The following is a 21,837-nucleotide window of genomic DNA, read 5'->3' on the forward strand; positions in this document are numbered from 1 at the left end:
AAAAAGTAAAGACTAGCAAAAACAATACCTGGTGGCCTTTGCTTTTTTGCAACAGGATGTACATGTAACATAGCCTTGGCAGTTTTACGCTTCCTTTGGCTTCAGTGTCCGTTAGCTCGTATGGTAGTTACGTCTCCGCTTGTATACAATTTAGAGGCCAAGCTCTCTCATCATTCAAATGTCACAATTCGCATGGAAGCTTCTTGTCAACAACAGCATTCTGTGGTGCTATTTCTAGTGTGCTGCATCAGAAGCCTGTCATACTGATTGCATTCCACCTTGGCATGTTGATCAGAAATGTGGGAGGAGAGCACAACAAATTGCTTACAGTACCATGAGATGAGCCCCTCCTCTGAAGGGTCTCATCTCATGGGACCCTTCAGGACCCTTCATGGGACATCTGCTAATCACTTTATAGTACATGGCTCACTGAGGACACATACAGTCTTGTCTTAAAGTTTCACAGCTACTGTGAGCGAGACTGAAGCTGCTACGGGGATGCATGCCGGCGCTCCAGTAAAACTCTTGTTGCTCAGTAGGTTTAGAGGTTGTACCTCCATCGCCCTCTGGAGCCTCAGGATTCCTAAAGAAACCCCAGCACAAGACTCGAATGGTGGCCTTGAAAGTTTTAAAAAAGACTGTCATATGCATACTTTCAACAACAAAGAGAAAGTCACATGCTTAAGTTCTGCTCTCCTGTTGGCACCTTCTTTCCTCCGGTCTCCAATGCTGTGCGTCCTCTTGACAGCCTCAGAGCCAGCCAAATCAACAAGCTGCAGCTTTGATGTGTACATTGCCCTGCACAAAAGAAGAACAATGCAGATAAGTCTTACCCTCCTAAGAGCAACGAAATTCATAGGCTACATAAGTAGCCTGAGAATGTTTAAAGTGGAGCTCATTGGTTATAAGTGTATAACATTGGGGAGCAGGATTTAAACTTCTGAATGTTTCTTGCTTACAATGTCACAATTGCCATTTTGACCTAAAGAATGGCATAACAAGTGCAGCCATTTCCTTACAAGGCCTCTAACAGACACTTCTTGAAAACAGTGAGCGTAGTTTCATAGAATTCAGCTGATCCCTGCATAAGGACCAACAGGTTATATGAGGCAGGTATGAGGTGAGCATGCGCACTGTGAACTAAGCACCTACTGCAACGCTGGGCACGTGTTGCAACTCTGCGACACACGGCAAGCAACAGCTGATGTGGGAAATTTGATCAGTCTTAGTCACCTATCAGGTAGTTGGCCTATTAAAATCATTTCACTTCTTTATTTCCTAACAGTTTGTTTCAGAGAACACATAATTAAGCCTAAGTTAACAGTGTCATGAGTACACTGTTAGTAACCCCTCGAAACGTGTTGCTATCCAGTAAGTGAGCCTTATAAGGTCATTCAAAAGTATACCTTTTCATAGGAGCCTGTCATAAGCACAGGGCTCAAATCGACGCTGAAAGGAAAGAAGTTGAAGCAAATCAGATTGCCACAACCACAACAAATAAATAGAAAAAGAAAAAAAAAGAAGATAAACAAATCAGGAGTTTTGCTGTGAACTTCAGTAAGGCACAAGCTATCTCCTTGGGGTGGTGCGGTGTCAGAGACAAGCTGGGGAGAGGACCCAGTGGCATCAACTCGTTCTGGACATTCTCTCCATGTTTCATGGTGCAGTCCACTGCAGGCTCCTTGCTGAGGCTCCCTCTGACAAAAGCTTCTTGTGCTTTGAGGGCAAGCTCATTCTCAATGTGCCTGAACTTAAGTGAATCGATCCCACACCACGGCAGCTTAAGTAGGGCATTTGGTTTCTACTTACAATGAAGATGTTTTGGGCATTGCTAAATATTAGTGCTCTCCCCAGTGTAACGCTTGCATAATAAGAGGTTAGGTTAGTCATCAGATGCCTTGTGTTGTGTGTGTCCTTGCTCAGTGCTTCCCAAGGATCACTAGATCTAGGAAGCATACCAGGCTCTATGCCTGCTCCTTCGAGGCAGTGTCAAGCTTTAAATGTTCTTTTTTCATTCCTTCAAAACATTGGCTTAAATGAAAAACTCTAGCCTATTTACATCAATACCATCACCTTTGTCGCACATGTACATACCATGATGATATACAGTCAAACCTCAATATAACGAACCCCGATTTAACGAAATTTGCAATGTAATAAACTATTTGCATTTTCTGATCTTAGTTCCACTGAAAACAGTGCTTTTTTTATTGTTTTTTTTTTTCATTTTACCAAAGTATTTTCGTGACACAGTTTCGATTTAACGGTTTAAGGCTTTGGCCATTTCAAGCCTGTATGGCTGGTAAAGCTAGCAAAAAACTAAATATGTCGGCCGAGGCAATAGCTATTTGCAAGTGTCCATCCGCATGAATAGTTTGAGTGGCAAAAATGCTATCAAAATGTAGGGATGCAGTATGCAGGAAACACCGCTGCGCCATTTGTCAAGTTGGTAAACAACTTGCTGAGGCTGCAGGGTGTGCGGCAGCTCAGAGAAGTTGGAGAAACACAAGAGCTGTCGATTCCTTCAGCACAGGAGGGGAGAACGCGCTTACGGTAATGTGATCAAGCACTCGCTAGGGGGGGAGGGGGGGGGGGGTCCTATCTGCCTTCTCCCCCTAGTGCATGCGTCTCCTCCTCTATCCTAATCTTGGCTGTCCATATGTGCGCTGTATCTTCTAGGTAATCTTCAGCAAGTGCAAAGGTAGAGCGAAGATGGTTGGTGCCTTGATGCGCGTCTAGTGTTGGTGGTCGCCTACTAATCTCAAGTTTCCGAGACACGATACGAAGCGTTTGCTCACGTTGCGACAGCGAGTGCTCATGGTCAGCGAATGAGATCTGTTCATGTTTGCCTGAGCATGCGTGCCACCGATAAACCACAGGATCGAATACAAACCTTACTTTACGTAATTGACTTTTTGCTATCACGTGAAATGCGGAGCATTTATGGCGAAAGTGTGACACTTTTGAATATCTCAGGACAAATATCCGCACCTTCTTACACATATGATTTCAATTTTTGGGGGCCATCATGACTGTGGGCACAATCGTGGTCAACTATGGCAGTTTGCGCTGTACGCCATAAAAGTATACAGTCGAACGCCTTTACAATAAAATGACCTGTACAACGAAGGAATGATTTATGTCCCGGACGAATTTTTATCTTTTACGTGCGAACGCCTCTACAACGAAGACCACTACAACGAATATGCCATTACAACATTCAGGCATCTCTGACAGTCAAACTGCTGCTTTACAATGAACGCCACATGGCGATGCTGCCACTGCCCTCTGCAGATGCCACTGAGCTGCGACCTGCATCAGCACTAACGGCAGCTACAGCGACGCACTTGGAGAACGTGCCGATGTCAGCGAGTGTAAAGTCCTGCTACACTGCTCCAGGAACCGCTCAACTCGTATGGCGCTTGTAACACAGCAGTGGACGCAATGGGAAAATTCAGCAATGGCTGACGAATACGTCACCGTTGATGATGTGATCATGTAATTGAAACTAACGACCGACGACGTGTTCAATGTCATCTAGGGTGGATAACACGCGAATGTAAATGAAGGCAACAGTGATGAAGCACCCATAAAGAAATTAAATAATTTTGACGGCAAAGGAGGCAACAGTAGCATACGACGATCCGCTAGCTTTACCTTGCGCAAGTGCCACGTTTTGCCCTGAAGTATTCCCTGAACCTTGGTGCAATAAGGTCGTTTGCAGTCACACATTCCACCAGACGAAGCGTGCACAAAAAAACTAAAAAAAAAAATAGTGGCTTATTTTGCCAAGTCTCTCTTTAACTAATGTTAATTAAAGCTTTTCTCTTGTTGAACGTGCTTACAATGCTCTATTGTGAGCGATGCCGTTCACAAACTTTACAACAAAGTGACCTGTATAACAAAGGATTTTGGAGGTCCCAAGGACTTTTTTATAAAAGCATTTGACTGTAATGCCTTTGTCATGTTACCTCTGTCTTTTTCTATGTCCTGTGTGTTAAGAACTGTGAGAGCCATAGGGACAGAAGAAATAAAGTAGATACACTTTTGACGCATCCTTCAAAAGATACTTTTCACTTGTTGGTTCGTACCCACAGCTTGTTGCAAGCATTCATTCCATTGCTCTCCTTTTTCTTTTCAACTTTTTTTGGGAAAGGGGCAAGAAAATGCAATTCCCTTTCCTAAAGCAAGACTTTGATCTATGTGCAATGAACCACTTTTCTGGCAGTTTTTACGCTTTGTGTACATAATGCATACACTTTTGAAGTTCTTTTTTTCCTTTGACAATGCCATATGATAACTGTGGGAGTTCTAGTTCTCATTCTACAGTTATATATTTACATCTGTGTAAAGTAGTGTGCCGATAAATACACCTTCTTTAAATACACTGCCCGTGTCTTGCTTGCATTGTTTAACTAGCCGATGGCTTCTTCCTCGTCAACTCAAGTGCACGCCTCCTCCCACTGGTGCTTCAGTGTTGAACCAGGTAGTTAAAGAAACGAAGGCTGCTGTTGCTGACTCACCCCTCAACCTGTCCCTGCAGGTGGATGCTGAAGATGGCATGCGAGCGGCTCGAGCAGCTGTTGAGCAGAGTGGCACCTGTGCTTCTGTTGCGGCAGCCTTGTGCCAAGCATCGCAGGGCCTCCTCAGGGCTCTCCACGACCTGGTGAACCAGACCTTTCAGCTGCATTCATTCAAAAGAACATCATTTTATGTCCACAGTGGGACAAAGGCCTCTCCCAGCCCAATCACCCCTGTCTTGAGTCAGCCTGCATTTTGCCTCCATCGAAATGCGGCCGCCATAAACGAGATTTTGATCCCGTGCCAATGGGCGTAGCAGCGCAACCCCAAAGCCACTACACAACAGTGTAGAACCTCAAGAATCATTTTGCTCTGCGAGACTCTGAACATGTTAATAAATTGAATTTTCTGACACAAATGCAACCATTACAATATCACAACTTTTCCTTTCAGTCTTTGCCAATGCACTATACTATCATGGTCACCATTAGCACTATTCCACTAAGACTACACTACATTACAAAATAACTTCTTCTTGGGCGAGTTGGTGTTTACTGTTGGTGTTTGCGTAGTTGGTGTTTGCGTATGTTTGTGTATATATAGCAAGCCTTGCTTTGGAATAAACAGTTGTGAGTGTAGCGCCCGTCTGTCCTTTCCTCTCATCTTTCTCTGTTGTCTTTTATTTCGAGTTTTGCGCTACTAAGTATCATGTTCACTACATTACAAATTCTCAGTTTAAGTCGCAGAAATGAACACCACATGACAGACATCTTATCAGTACTATACATTAATGTTCTGTTGCGAGTTGTTACTTTCGGTACTTACATTTCAATCTGCAAAATTTGCATTGCCCAAGCAACCACGGATATTCGTGGGACATCCACCACAAGTCCGAATGTCCATCCATCTAAATATCCATCACAGACCTACAATCCATAGGACGTACATATCCCGTTCGGATGTCCGGGGGACATCTGTTTTGAACATGCCCTGGCTGTACATAAATGGGCATGCCAAGGACATAAGTTAGGACACATATAGAAAAAATATGTCGTTATACAGAAAAAATGGAGTAGGAAATTCTTAAGGTTCGTAATTCATTGTACATTTTGATGTTTCTGCATTCTTTTGAACACATAATCTTGGCTATTAAGTTGCAAGGATGTGTCAGCTACTCATTTTGCCTTGCAAAAAAAGTCAGTGACTTTAGTTATACGCTAAAGAGGATGAAGGTGAAAGCCTGTACGCTCACGAGACATTCATTTAATTACTTGACATTCTCATTCAAATGCGTTGTTACTTTCTATTCCTTGTTTTCTTCCACCAAAGGTCATGGGTTCAAGTGCCTTAATTCTATCTTAATTAACTGTGCCTTAATTAATACCTAAGGTCATGGGTTCGATTCTCACGAATTCCCACGAATGGTCGTGCATTCGACCATCAAATTTGGTCTCGCCAAAGGTCGAGGGTTCGAGTGCCTTAATTAAATTCGCCTTAACACCAATGGTCGTGGGTTCGGCCATCAATGATGGCACCATCAATTTTGGTGCCATTGAATTTTGGTCCCATCAACGATCGTGGGTTCGAGAGCCTCAACTATATCTTAATTAACTCCGTCTTAATTAACACCAAAGGTAATTGATTCGACTCCCCTCGATTTTCATGCCATTCAATTTTGCTGCTATAATGCCAGACGGTCAATGAGCCACTTAAGGCTTTTATGCCTTAAGACAGCAGTTATGCATATTTTATTAATCAGGCAAACCCACTGTAGCATGGAGCGTAAGAGATCGCGAAGGTTATGCTTTCACTGGCTGCATGAACGATTACAGAAGCAGAAAAAACATTATAAATGCCATGTAGTGATATACAATCTCTAAGGCTATGCTTTTCCTATACTTTGGCTATTGGAATTCAGCGGAAGCGATTTCGGGAGTTGGACACATGTCTAGACGTTTGGTTTTACATATAATAAATATGTTTCAATAAAACTATTTTTATTTGCATTAAAGTGTCAGAAAGCCTTGGCAAGGCATTCTGTTTGACGACAGTGTCCTGCAGCGATCCAATCCAATCCAAGTTAAAGCTATTGTTTTAATGGCGGCAAAGCGCCAGTGCAGTATCGGTTCGTTTGCCATCTTCATAGCCTGCCCCAAGTCACCTGCCCAGCTACTGAGGTGTGACAGCTACATCAATCTCTATTTGAGCCATGGGAGTATCGAACATGTTTTGTTCACAGGTGGCAACAAGCCCTAAAGTGAGGGGAAAGCCGTACACGCGACAGAAAGCGTCACTGCAAAAAGGCCAGATTTACAGACCTTGGATTTCACGCCAGCAGCTAGCAGTCAGTGGGTGGAAAAATCGCAAGTCCAGATTGGTGCAGTGGTGCATGTGCGCAGCACACATGCGTTAACATGTGTTGTCGTCCTATCCGTGTGACATTTGTGTGCCTTGTGATGTTTTCCGCTGTACAGAGGCAACATCAGTAGTTAATGCCAATAATTGTAGCACGACGCCAACCCTGACCTCGGGCTCAGCAGCAATATGCTGTATAGCCACTCACTAGTGCAGCGGGTATTAAATATCCTTATAGCATTAAACTGAATGTATGTTTAAAGAGGCAAAATCGTTCACTATTATGCGGTCGCTAAGTGCATGTACTGTACTGGCTATACTGTTTTAAAAATTCATTTGTGGTGTAAATTTCCGCATCAAATTATGGATATGTGTAATGGATGTCTTGATATATTGTTGTTGTAGCCAAAGCACTAAAATTTCGCAGTTTCAAGTGTCATGTACTTAATTTTTTTCTTACTAAACTTCTGAATGAAAAAAAAAGAGAAGTCCTTGTAGGCATAACACAACAATTAAAATTAAACAATAAATAAATTCCTTGAACTAATAGAAATGGCAGTGCTTTCTGTGTTAAAACTTTCCATACCATTGAGTTTGCAGGTGCGTCACATTTTATGTTTTTCATATCTTTGAAAATGCGCTCTATTTCTGACATGTTGTACATAATTGTGTTTGAATGATATCTTACATTATTCTGTGTAGACTGTTGTTTATGTCTGTATTAAGTAATCTTAATTAATCAATGCAAAATGAGACAAAGGAGGGCAAAGAAGGTGGGATGAAGGCAAGTGTTTGTCTTCGTCCCACCTTTTTCTTGCCGTCCTTTGTATAGCCCGTTCTCATACCTTACTGTATTAGGTAAGCCTTAATACTTACACTTCTACTACGCATTGCACTTTCTTTGGTTTCCGCCACACGTTTATTCTTGCTTGTGAGTTTTTTTTAATTCTAAAGCATGTGCCTATAATGAATGCTCGTAAGGTTTGGCAGGTCAAAAAGACAAATAAGTATAATAATCACATGAGACCTCATTTTCTACAATGTCTTTTCTACAATGTACAACAATGTCTTTTCTACATTTGTTAGACTGTTTGACATGCTGAAAGGAGTTTCTAGTTTTGTTTTTTGTGTTCACACTGTTCTAACTTCAGTCATGATATCTAGATCTGCAAAATTTTCTTTTTATCAGCGTGTATATTTGTCGCTATGAACAGTATTCATGTGTGCTTTGTGGACCCCATATAACATTGTGATGTGTGTAGCGTGCGACACAGTGCGGTGGATGGAGGAAGAAAAGAAGAAGATGACAGTGTGCACGCGCGGAGGCGAATTCCATGCTGGATGGAAGACGATTACGTCGAAGAGCGCAAGACAAAATAAAAGGAAAAAAGAATCCAATCAGAAGAAAACACGGACCTTCCAGCGGCCAATAAGGAAAGGACAAACCGGCCAGAGTGGTAGAAGAGTGAGGCGCACTGGCAGAGAGAGAGGGGGAGTTCCAGGAAGCGACGCCAGGAGAAGGTCGGCCACTGAAACGGGAGCTGAAGACGGGCCGTCGGGTTCCGGACCCGAGCCTCCAGGACTTCACCCGACCGGGGCCTCCTGCCAACCTGTTCTCAGGCGTCGCCACTCCACCCGATCACAGACTGTTGCCCGAGGTCAGCGAACTCCTACGCCCGTAGGCAGAGCGCGAGCAGTCGGGCTACGGGCCCGGATTTGTGCCCAGCTGCCTGGCCAGAACGCCTCCAACTGTACGTGCCGCCAAGTCGCCTACGTTCCCCCTTCAAACCGGAGATACCACGCTGTGGTCGCCCGTTCATGCGCTGACCACATCGACCCTTTGGCGAGACCATCGACGCTTCTCTCATCGCCTCGTCTCCACTCCTCCACGTCGAACTGTTTCACGCACTCACGTTCGCGACCTGTACGAACTCGCGTGTTATAGATACCTTTCTATCTCTGAGTGTGTTTGTTGCTGTGATTGTTCGTTGAGTGTTTATTTTATTGGCTTCTTTTCACTCTAGTTACATTAAAAGCTTTGTGTGCGTTTTACAACGAACGACTTTGTCCTCCATAGGGTTGTCGGAGGCTCCGCCTCAGGGAACCGTACGAAACGATAAAGAACCTGCACCACAAACATAAGGTGGCAGTAAAAGATTTATTGCGTTTTGAAGCTGGTGTGGGCCCATTGTTCTGGTTTATTTGCAGCAGTGCGGCGACAGTGAAACGCATTGAAACACGTGACCGGTTGTTATATAACATTGGTTGGGTTCTTGAATGCATTTCCCTATCACTGCTACAAGGTGTGTGTATGTGCACACACAAATACACACACATATATACACGACACGACACACATACTGTCCAAAATTCGACCACCACAGGATCCCATTTTGGATGTCCGATGGATGTACAAATTTGTTTTTTTGGATATCCATTGGGTGTCCAATGGAAGTCTGTTGGGAATTTGCGGACATCCATCAAATGTCCGTTATATCAGAAATGGATATCCATAGGACGTCCAGCGGATATACGTGGTTGCTTGAGTGCCTTCCCACAGGTGCCTAAGAAAGTCTTATAGTGGTACGTATATATAAGGCAGCATACAGCCACCATACAATGCCATCAGTGATTTGTCAGCTAACACCACTAGTGGCAGAATCTTTCTCTATGGCATATAAAGCAGACAACATTTCAGTGAAGTAATGTAGAGTGCATGACATGATCAGAGTAACCTGCTGCTCTTTTAAAATTTCCTAACTTAATGAACAAAAGGCTGCCACTTGGACAATCGACTGCATGTTTGCCCAATCAAGGCGTATGGAAGGGGCACGAAATGTAGCGTTAATGAGAAGATTCAGACCACAAACAATCGAACCCTGCCATACCAGGAGCTGTGTAAACAGAGCACAAGAAATTATATTTGTTTATTGCTTCTTGTGCATTAATTTGTGCTCTATTCACTTTCATACACGCTGCAACCTTGCGGTCAGAAAGGGTGAACAAAAAAGCTTAAATATCAATAGTATCTCTGATTTGTTATAATGCCATCATGATTATGCTGCCTGCTATCAGAATCAGACTTAATACTATACTACAGACTCTTAATAGCTACACAGAGCAAGAGTACAACAAATGTTACTTCAAGTTACCGCTGCAGACAAAAAGACAGTACAAACTCTAAATAAATCAGCTAGCTGCTGTGTGTTCTATAAACGCTACTCCAGCATACGCTGATAGAGAAGCATGCAGCAGGAAAAGACACGAGGAAAGTAAAGAAAGATAATAGAGGAGAGAGAAGCTGCAGGGAAAACAGAAAGGCTCACATGAAATGCAATGATTTATGAAATTGAAAGTGTAATGCCAGCAGTAACCGCACTGCTGCTTGCAGAAGCTGAATGGGTGGAAAAGCTTCTAGTGTAAAGACACAGTTTTCTTCCCTTCCGAAGACAAGTCAAAACTGCAGCTGAGAAAGGCCTAAGCGTACCATTGTCAACCAGTAATGGTTATCCAAATGTTTTACGATGTGAGTGTACTCAGAAAAGTAAAGTATGTAGCAATTATACAAAACAAAAGAATAAAAAGGCTGTCAGCTCACCACAATGACTTTGCCCACTTCACGAATGGGGATGGCCTCTCTGTCCTTTGGTGTTGCCAGCAAATCGAAGACACACTCATTGTAGATTTCCAGGAAGGAGACCTTTGCAGTCCAGCAACCTTCCTGCTGCCTTGTAAGACAGGCAAACAAGTCTCGCAGAGCCCGTGGGATGATGCCCTCATTGGCTGGTGGCACCTGGCTCTGATCGTAATCAGTGCCCATGGTATATGTCTTTCCAGAACCGGTCTGGCCATACATCAGGACACAACAGTTGTAGCCTGCAAACCAAAGAAAGACATTATAAGGTTATTAATATAATGTTTACTCTTTTCTTAATTTCTCACTAAATACTTTTTTCTTAGTTGGCATTCTCTTTTTTAATCATAATATTAGGTTTGTAACATAAAAACAATCATAGAGAGAAAAAAAGAGCTCGCTGACAACTGCCACCAGGAGCGGCACAACAACTGCCGGCTCTAGAAGAGAAAGGGTGCATAGAAAAAAGAATGGAGCCCATGTTTTGAGCGGAGCTATGAAACTGAGTTGGTTCTATTAACGTTAGCTTATACAGCACAGTATATTGACCCACAAGATACCGCCAGTAAGTGCATCTCTGTTCTACGTATTCAAGCAATAAATGACAATACCCTGCATACAGATTATCAGCTAATTGATGTTTCAAAAACAGACCAGCTGATAGAAGAGTGTTATTTCATGGCTTCATTTTAGAGTTATGAGAGCTATGATGCTGCAACCAATAAGGCGTTAAATACTAAAAACATCGGGAAAGTGCACCAAATATAGCAAAATAGGCCCTTGCATTATTTAAAACAAATCAACCCACCACTGTGATTTAACTAATGTCCCCGCAGCAATGTGTACAACATTAAGGCTTAGTAATCTGTGCAAGGTATTAAGGCGGCGGTCCGACTCCGGCGGCATGAGCACCCCGTTTTCAGTACTTTTGGAGCAACCGTGGCGGCTCTTCTACTTAGTATATAAAGTTGTCGTATATACCATAACAAAGCTTAATTCTTGTAGATTCCAACTATATAAAATATAAAGAAATTGAATAATGTGATTTAGAAATAAATGTTCAAGAACAAGCATGAGATACATGGTTCTTGCGAACTGCGTCTCAGTTGTGACCATATTTAGAAGAAACTACCGCACTTACTGCATTGCGGCTTGCTCTGTAGCTTTAGGACACATTTATCTAGTTCCTAGACGTAGCAAAATAATTTTGAATTTTTACTTTTTGGATAATTTGCTTTTGAAAATTGCCAAATTTTGCAATCTTCTCTTGTAAACAGCCCGGCAACTACATGCTCAAGGAAGCTAAATTTTGGATAAAATAGAGTTCAAGGAATTTTCATTTAGGACGCAAAATTTCATTCACGTACCTTTATTAGTTTTAAACCGCAGCTTCGTAGCTTTACTACCTTCCCGCAAAAATGGGCAAAAGTAGAACGAGAATTATAAATATTGCTTAATTTCGGCCGCATTATTAGGAAAACTAATAAACGTGGCGGTGGAGGAGTATCTGTTTTGGTAGATGATTCTCAATCATGTGAACTGTTAGCCGAGTATTCTTGCATGACAGAAAACTGAAATGCTGTGTGTCCAAACACCAGGTGTAGAGAGAGAGAGAAGTTTAATGATGGGAAATGCAGAGAGGTCGGCCTGAGGTGAGTTCCTCTAGCCAGCTACTCGGTTTATTGGAACCTTTTTTTCATTTTTTTAGAGTGCATGCTCAAATTTGCGTCAGAAAACAAATATAAAGTGGTCTTAGGAGGAGACTTCAACATTGATATGAGTTTCGACGGTGCTAGGAAAACGGCATTTCAAAGGATTTTTGTGTCAAGCGGATGTATAAATGCAGTTGAAACCTTCACGAGAGTAACAGAAACTATGAAAACTACTCTTGATCTTTTTATAACGAACTATAATCCATTCTTAGTAACTAGTGGAGTCTTGAACTGTCCTCTTAGTGACCACATGCCAATAGTCATGTTTATCCACACAAGAGCAAACGAGACCGAAAAAGATAACACTGAAAAAACATTTCAGACAATAAACGAGCACACATTAAGGAGGTTTTCCGACAAAACGAGGCTGAGCCAGCATACAACATTTTCTTAAAGAAATTCTCAGCTGTTCATGCGCAACATTTCATACACAAGAAAAGAAACCACAAAGCTTATCGGAAACCTTGGATCACCAAAGAGCTTCTAAAAAAAATAAAGAAAAGAAATAAGCTTTATGCCAGGTTTACTATAAAATCTCGGAACGGCAAGGATCTAAAATGCTTCAAACTTTTTAGAAATACGTTAAATAAAGAGCTAAGAAATACAAGAAATCGCTATTATCTACGTACATTTTCTTCATGCGAGGGACATACAGAGTAGATGTGGAACAAGTTAATTAAATGAGCTAATGGGACGCAAACAAAACACTCAACCTATAAAGAAAGTTTCTGTAAACAGATGCCTTTTAACCGGAGATCATTTAGTTAATGCATTTAATGATTACTTTACCGACGCTGATTCCTATTCATCACAAAGCCCACCATATACATTTCAGCTCCCTGCAACTACGGACACAATCTTTTTTCAAGCGATAACCCCTACCGAGCTTTGTGCAGTTTTTCTCAAACTGAAAAATTCATGTAGCTGCGATGCTGATGGCCTCCAAATAAGACCTATCAAACATGTCATTTCTGACATTGCACCTGTGTTAGCTTATATCTATAACTTATGCATAACATCAGGTACTTTTCCTGAAAAAATGAAAATCGCAAAAGTAATTGCGTTATATAAGAAAGGTGACAAGCTCAATATAAAAATTACCGCCCGATATCTATTCTCCCGCAATTTTCTAAAGGTCTTGAAAAAACCATACTCAACCAATTAACATCTTTCAGCAAGAAACATAACTAATCACAGACACTCAATACGGTTTTCAACAACGTAAATCAACAGAACTAGCACTAGTAGCACAGAAAGAATATATACTGCAAAACCTCGAAAATAAGTTACTTGTAATTGGTCTATTCATAGACTTCACAAAAGCGTTCGACTGCATAAATCATGACCTCCTAATACTTAAGCTTGAAAGATATGGCATCAGGGGCCTTCCTCTTCAGTTACTGACATCCTACCTTAGAAATCAGCAGCAATATGCGCCTATAAACACTAGCATATCATGTGCACGAAAAATACAAACAGGTGTCCCTCAGGGAAGTATCCTTATTCCATTTCTATTTAATATCTACATAAACGACATAGTTCTTATCCACTGAGAGGCAAAATTCATAAACTACGCAGATGATACAAGTGTTTTTTTATCAAACAACTCTTATACAGGCCTCATTGGTGCAGCGAACAATCTCTTAACCCATCTCTCATAATGGAGCCCGGGCAACTTTTTAAAAGTAAACTCCAATAAAGCACAAGCAGTCATCTTTAAAACAAGAGGTACGTGTACTCCATTGACCCACAAGATATTTTACAACTTTGAGAATATAGAGGTTGTTGACGCGGTAAAAGTACTTGGCGTATACTTTACCGGCACATTGCAATGGGACGCTCACGCAGATTTTATACTCCAGAAACTGAGCCGCATAACAGATATACTACATCGAAATCGGTACCTTTTACCAATGTCAGCTAAATTGATCATTTATAATGCACTGTTAGCCTCGCATGTAAATTATTGCCATCATGTATGGGGCACAGCATCGGCTTCCAATCTCTCTAAAATACTACTGATGCAAAAAAAAGTAATACGCGCTATTGCAAATGTGCCGTACAACTCACACACAGAAGGTCTTTTCACCAAGTACAACATAACAAAAAGTCATCATCTCTACAAACAAACTCTCCTACGCACCTACTACTTTCAGGTAAAAGATAGAAGTAACTTAATGACGAATATAGCAAACTTAAAAGAGAATACACCCACATATGACACGCGCAGCCATGAAAAATAGCTCATACCTTTTTCGAGCACAAATTATGGCCATCAACTGGTCGCAAACACCTTGCCACGGCTACTAAATTCTTATCTAGAAGCCGGCATTGACATCCATGCCTTGACACCATCGGAGCTCATCTGTCTTGCGAAAACTATGATTTAAATCACCATAGTACAGTGAAACCCCGTGTACTCACAGTGAAAGAAATGTGATTATTCCCTTTAATCGATGTAACCCACTGTTATTTGTTTTTCATTTCTGAAAGTGTTCTTTGCCACCGGTCAGTAAAGGGGGCCAGGGACCTCTCAAGCTGCCAATAAGCAGCTTTTACCTTGGCCCCCTCCATTTGCTTGTAAATGGGCCCAAATAAAATGAAATGAATGAAATCTAACAGATATGAGGAAGACATAGTGTGCATATTGCAAATAAGTTCTCAACAAGATGGCACTGGCCACCTAGGGAGTCCACTGTTGTCACAGTAAATGAGCTCAGCAAAAAAGGAATTCCTGAAGTCTGCCGGCTTTTTTGTTCACCTGTTATGTCTCCAATGCAATTTAAGACCTCTAAATGTGAACAGGGCCTTCAGTTAACACAAAGTTCCTTGTTTTCCTAAGCAATGTAATTCCGACATGTTGTGGCTGTTGGTGCCTATGGTGGCTTAAAGATGCATTTATAGAATACTAGAAAATTACAGTATGGCTTCCACAGAAAGTTTCTCATTTATATTCTATGCACTCGCAAGTATAATATGTATCAATAAAAAATGCTCAACAACACACTTGTTTCACGGTGTTTTTACTAGCTATGCGAATTTGTACCCGAGCTTCTCCAGCATACTGCTGATGCAAGCATGAAAACTTGCCGTGTGTATATAAACCCTGCATTTATTCGATTATGGTTCTCTTTTGCATGACATTTTAGTTAATTGTAAATAAATCAACTCTCGGATAACTTGCATACGGTCATGTTATTCTGAGGAGTTTGGATTATTGCAAGCTGGCTGTCTTTCCACCGTGTTTGAGCAGCAACAAAGTAAGACATGTGTGCAATATTTTTGCTTGTGTGCTCTCTGTATTTCCTTTAGTACTGCTGTTTCAATTTATGATTTACTATCAGGCATAAATGTCAGCTTATACATGTAATTCTTTTTAATCTAGTTTCATACAAATACAAGCACAGGAACTTTACTTGACCACAGTATACAGAGCGAAACATGTTCATTCGATAAAGCACCCATAGTTCTCATGCACATGATGGCCAGATGCTATGTCAACGTCAAATATGAAATAAAAAAGGAGAGACTGCAAAACATGACATTCATGGCATCAAATGACTTACCAGTGGTGACCTTGCCGATCAAGTCTGCAACACAGTGAGTATAAAGTTCCTCCTGCGTAGTGCCAGCGTCGAATGTGTAGTCGAAGCTGAAACCATATTCACTGGCCACGATGAGCTGCGCATTTTCAGGCACCACCTCAATGGGGCTCCTCAAGTCGAGGCTCTGTTCTTCCGGGAACAGTGGTCGCACCCTGACAGCAACTTTGACTGCCTCGTCCGCTATTCCTTCTGTTGCTGTTAAAGGTGGGTAGGAAAGTTTTCATCACTTCTTGTGCGACCCCTATATCCAGCTTATAAGAAAATTAGATGGCATCGACAGTAGAATAAATACCAGAAATACGAGGACACCTAAGAAACTCTTATGAGTTGTGAATGCTAAAGCATTAATGTCCAATTGAGCGCCACTGACCGGTCCCTTGAGTTATGAACTCCTCGCGGGCAAGCAAGCGCCTTAAGACGTTTGGCGCGTTGACACGCTTGGCGTGTTTTGATTTGGCCTTGCCGAGGCCCAATTAGAATGCAGGCGAGAGCTTGAGTGGACAAGGAACACGCGGATAACACAGGCGTCCGAGAGCGACAGTGATTTGGCGTCACGGTGATGCCCTCTCCCCTCACGCAACATCAGGAACGCTACTGAGGCAGCAGGTGTTCCCTTTTGCCTGCTGTGCTCCATCAAGGCGCACCCGTGCCGTGGCGTCGCAACCAATAGGAACTCCATCGAGGCGTGCTCGTGACGTCGCAGCGAATGGGAATTTAGTTGCCGTTTTGCTGCTACAGACACCAGACGCCGGCTTTTTCGCTCAATGAGCCATCTGAAGCTTTCACATCAAAAAAATAAATAAATACGCATGTCCTTTACAAGGTTTTTCAGCTAAGGCCATAAGTATGTTCCCACCTACGACATCAGAGATGGAGAGATTAATTTTTCGTAACACATTATTTGTGACTGTAGACATAAGACATGCATCTTTAAGGTAATTACAATGTACCTAATTAGCGAAAACACTAATCAACATTAGGATTAACAATTATACTAAAAGGCATATTGTGACTGTAAAATTGAAATCAGCAAGTACACTAATTAAGTGCAATTACCTGGTAAAAATCCTGGGATAAGATGACAGAATGAAGCTTTTGTCACAAATGCACAGTAGAGTACATGTAAAATTCTCAGTGATAGGAATGCGATACTCAAACCACATGGCGGCCAACCATTTTTGTGTAACTGGTGAACGCTGGGTGATCGCTGATGGGACTGAATGCAGTGACAATGCATCACAAATTCACGCGCTTTCATTTCATACAAAAATGCATAAGATCGTGGTCCCCAGCACCTACCAGTGGTGCAAAAAGTTCCAGCAGCCACGTGCTCCGAGTATCATGTATATGATACTCGGAGAACACTGGACATGTATATGCCCCTGTGGCACGGTATGACCACAGGTTCTTGATTCCCATTGTGCCTGCATGTCAGTCTGATACACCTAATATGGTGCCGGCACTAATAGGCCTCTATAAATAATACAGGCTATTGGCCTAATCCTGTTAGGTTTGTCCTGGAAGTCGAATACATACTAATACAGCCTAAGTGTCATTTGAATAGGCCATTACATGATAAAGGGAAACAGACTTGATCAATTTCTATCGAGTTACAAGGGTCAAATTAGGAAATTACAGGATACACATTATCCTGAAACTCTTCTCCCCTAGCAAAAATTCCAATAAGATATCTAGTATTCTATAAAATTTATTGACCATTATTAGCCTATTAGCCTAAAACAGGGGTCTCAAACATGTGACCACCAGAGCTCTTGGATGTGGCCCGCCTAGCCCTACAGGGCTAGAGTGCAGGGCTTGAAATTAGCCCTTGAAGAACAGCAATGGTTGTCCCAGAAAACGGCTCAGACAAGTGACGACACAGCTAGAGCAAGTTTTGATGCTTCGCAGCTCATAGCTACCCCTTCTGAACCTTTTATGGAGGGTGTCTTCATAAGAAATGCCTGTTAGAAGTATGAGATGCTGTTTGTTGTAGCATGAAGATAACTTTGGAGAAGATCAGCGTTTTGCAAATACTGTCGCTGAACGTGTTGAACAACTTGTGCCCCGAAGAAGTCTCAATAAATTGTGCCGCAAGTTTGCCACATTTTCAATCGCTGTAGACGAGCGCATATACATTACCATCAATGCTCAGTGTGCCATTTTCATCAGAGGCATTGACGAATGTCTTAACGTTACAGAGGAGCTGTTTGACCAGGCGTTGATGAAAGGAACCACCACTGATGCCACCACTTTCTCAGTGCTTGAAAAAGGGGTCAAGTGGGCAGCATTGTCGTGGGAGAAGCTTGTCTTCCTCGCAATTGACAGCACCCTATCAATGGTTGGACGTGATAAGTCTCGTCGGGTGCGTGCGGGCGAAGCTTGCTGCACAGAGTAAATTCTATTGCGAACCATTGCATTCTGCACCAAGAGGCACTATGGTGCAAATCAGTACAAATTAGATACGTCATGAACACTTTGGTTAGCTCAGTTAACTTTAACAGTTAATTCTAACAGTTTGTGTCTTTGTTAGAGACAGACGAAACTGGACATAATGGCATTGCGTACCACATTGAAGTGTGGTGATTGAGTCAGGCAAAACGACTTGAAATATTTTTTCTTTTTTTTTTTGTTGTTGTTGCTGACTAGGATTGTCTGAAATTGGTGCCCTTGCATGTCTGTTCGACATTACTGGGCACCTGAATGGCTTCATAATGCTAAGCTTCACAGGAGGAACAAAGTCATCACTTCCAAGGTTCGATGACATCCTTGCATTCGAGGCGAAGCTGCAGCTTTGGGAGTGTCAGGTAAGGCGGGAAACGCTCGACCATTTTCGTCACCAGAAAATTTAGATCAGGGTTATTGGGATGCTTTTGTGTGCTGCTCAATGATCTCCAAAAAGAATTTGAAGACCTATTCCAGAACATGGCTGGCCTCTCTAAGGAGTTCCAAGCTTTCTCGCTGCTATTCTCAGTACAAGTAGAAGGGGCAGTTTCCGAACTAGCTGAGCTTGAACTGATTGAGCTGCAGGCCAGCATGATGCTCAATCAGAAGTTTGAAGACGTCTGTAACCGAATTTCATATGTTCCTTGATGAACGCACTCCCTACATTGTGTAAGAAAGCTGTGAGAATATCCGTCATGTTCGGGAGCACGTATTTGTGTGGGCAGCTTTTTTCTTCAATGAATGTGCACAAGTTGTCACTACATGCTAGAACGACCAACGCACATCTATGGTTCGTCATAAGGACCAGGACAGCCGAAGATTTAGCGGTGCACGTTCAAGCCTTGGTCGCAGTGTAGCGTTGCCATGCATCAAGCTAAAATTTGTAGAGGCAGCAGAGTGCCAATCAGTGAAAATAAAACACTTTTTTTTTTTTTTTACAGGGCTTTCTGCCATGTTTCTGGGCTTGCTGTGTACTGTGGCTATATTTGCAATATCAACCGCATGCCTATGGGAATTTTCTATGATATTTATGGGAAGATCAACTCCAACTGTCTATGGGAATTTTCGTCAAGATTATGTTGTCAGAGCATCATTGTGGAACAAAAAAGCTTCAAGCAATGGGTTGTAAGAGGGAGAAAAAGAAGGCAGAATGGGTGAACAATGATGCAAACGAGCAGTGATAACCTATGTGCACAGAATGGGGCATTAGCTTAAGCATGTTGGCAACTGGTTAAAACAGATGTGTTGTCTTCTAGAGAGAGAAAAAAAAAAGTGTGGGGGGAGGGGGTATCTAGGAATTTTTCTAGAGTTAAGAAGAGTTAAGTTAAGAAGAGTTAAGTTAAGAAGAGATCGGTCGCGGCGGGCGCGACCGATCCCGGTCGCGCCCGCCGCGACCGGGATCGAACCCAGGACTTGGAGCTCAGCAGCGCAATGCCATAGCAACTGGGCTGCCATGGCGGGTGGCTTCGTTAAAAGTGGACGGGATGGGTCGACGCATCTTATGACGCATTGCAGATCCTGTGACTGTAAACCAGTGTTCGATGAAAAAATAATCATAAGAGAAAGGTACAGCTCACGCGCGGGAGCTCGTGGAATCTCATCACATAAAGCGGGGCAAGAAATGCGTGTGCCAAACTCACACTGCAGTGAGTTTGCCTACCCACCTAATAAGAGCTATTATTTTTGGTTTCTGCAGTTCATCGTAATGCTTTCCGGTAGATTGCTCGTTGGCGTCACCTATTCTAGCACGGGCGCAATGCGTCGGACATATTTTCTCGCACTTGCGGCGCTTGTGCTGTATCAGTCATGCCGAATTATAAGCTTTCCTGCACATTTAGCAGCATTTTCGTGATAGAGTGTTCCGTGCGCCTTTCCCTTCTAATTTGTTACGTACATTATGATAAATATACAGCGCTCTGCCAGGCATGTACGATTTCTGGTTCATTGTTTGTTCTCCTGGCAGAACAAAAATACCTTCAGTTGCGAGCGAAGCGCTTGTCCCATTTTATTTACGTGTTCTACGTTTCTATCGCCGCACTTCAGAAAACTTCAATAGCACGAATCGCTACCTTACTAGAAAACTTTGCAACTTAAACGAGCCAACGACATGTAGTATGCGCCCCATGCAAACTCCTGTGCTCTCCAAAACTTAACTGTTGCTTCCATAGAATAAAGACCAACTTTGCTTTCTAACCGTTGTAGGATGTGGGCGTATGGGAGTACAAATGCAGCGCATGACAACAATTGAAACGGACACCGACCACGAATGTTTAAAAAATATATATAATAAGACGTTCCGGCTCCCGCACGGGAGCCTTGTTCACAATCCAGGAAACGTCTTATTATACATTTTTTAAACTTTCGTGGTCGGTGTCCGTTGTCATGCATATTCCCGACCAGACGGGTTTCCGTCCAACTCTTGACTTCAAATGCAGCGCATCTTCCCAAGAGAGGCACCTTTCCGGATGGCTGCTCATTAAAATACGGCAGCTAATCAGGTTAGCACAGTCGCAAAACTTACCTTTCGGTGCTTTTACAGTTTGTTTTTCTGTGTTCTGAAGTGACTGTGAATGTGCGTCCACCTCGGCCATTTTCAAAATAAACGCCGCATTTCAGTCCAGCGAATCAGAGACGAGTCGGACCGTCGCGACACAACGGGCAATAAGAATTACAGCCTCTGAGATCGGGTGCAGCGCGCTTTTAATTAACTTTCTTAGCCTCTTTTTCAAATTACGCTAAGAAGCCATTTCTAGTTATAAACACATAGTTATTTAAAAAAGTAGTTTATAAACATTGCGGCCATAACGTACATCTGACTTCTTATTTTTATATTGGCGCATGCAGTTTTTAAAAGCGCAGCTTTCGAGATTGTCACCAAGGCGTGCAGATAACGCTATCGTTCTTTTCGCTGTAGGTTCATAACATTATTGGTTCAGTTCATACCTGAAAGAATAGAGCCTCAGGCTTGAAACCAGGGGCCTGCGTCCCGAAGGATAAAAATAGGCGGAAAGAGCGGGAAAAGAACCTCCATAGAGCCTCCCCTGGACGACACGAGCGCAGCTAGTATGCGAGCTCCATTTCGAGCCACGTTTTGTGCTCAACTCGAACGCAGTTCCTGATCACTGTGAATTGTTTTTCTTTGTATGGTCTAGTTAGGTCAGTTAGCGAAGGAAACTGCGAGGAATGTACACTGGCCTCCTTACTGGAAGTTGACTCTCTCGAAGCATCAGGTGACAGAAATGAGTGCCGTCAAACTGCTGCTAGCGCTACTGCCACAGAGGCCACACAAACGTGGTACCCCAGAATTGCACGGGCCTGCGGGTTTCAAACGATGCATAACAAGCACGTGGACAGAAGCGACTCGAGGCTCACTTACCACATTGCGGGCTATGTTGGTATTGTCAATTCCAGCACAAAATGCCAAGAATGCACAAAGCTGCTCACTATGACGCCACCAGGCGAAAGTTTTCAACTTGCCCGGCTAACAAACTTCTGGACCGAGGAGGCCTCCTTTATCCCTCCAGTCAGCTGTACGGCTTTGTGAAAATTCTAGAGGATCTTTTCACAG

The 21,837-nt window shown here is 42.6% G+C and overlaps 1 protein-coding gene across 1 annotated transcript in view; it reads right to left on the reverse strand.

Moving 5' to 3' along the window:
* Positions 1-20,899, reverse strand: part of LOC119446780 (kinesin-like protein Nod) — a 56,628-nt gene extending 35,729 nt beyond the window's left edge. Inside the window, exons 1-5 of the mRNA XM_037711327.2 lie at positions 20,791-20,899; positions 15,789-16,022; positions 10,475-10,752; positions 4,524-4,684; positions 707-798 (exon numbers count right to left, since the gene is read on the reverse strand). Of these exons, the coding sequence (XP_037567255.1) occupies positions 707-798; positions 4,524-4,684; positions 10,475-10,752; positions 15,789-16,022; positions 20,791-20,860 (835 nt within the window). The 5' untranslated portion in view covers positions 20,861-20,899. The remainder of the gene's footprint in view (positions 1-706; positions 799-4,523; positions 4,685-10,474; positions 10,753-15,788; positions 16,023-20,790) is intronic.
* Positions 20,900-21,837: the final 938 nt, after the last annotated feature.

This window comes from Dermacentor silvarum, chromosome 3 (genome assembly GCF_013339745.2).
Source record: "Dermacentor silvarum isolate Dsil-2018 chromosome 3, BIME_Dsil_1.4, whole genome shotgun sequence".
Classification (NCBI taxonomy): Eukaryota; Metazoa; Arthropoda; class Arachnida; order Ixodida; family Ixodidae; genus Dermacentor; species Dermacentor silvarum.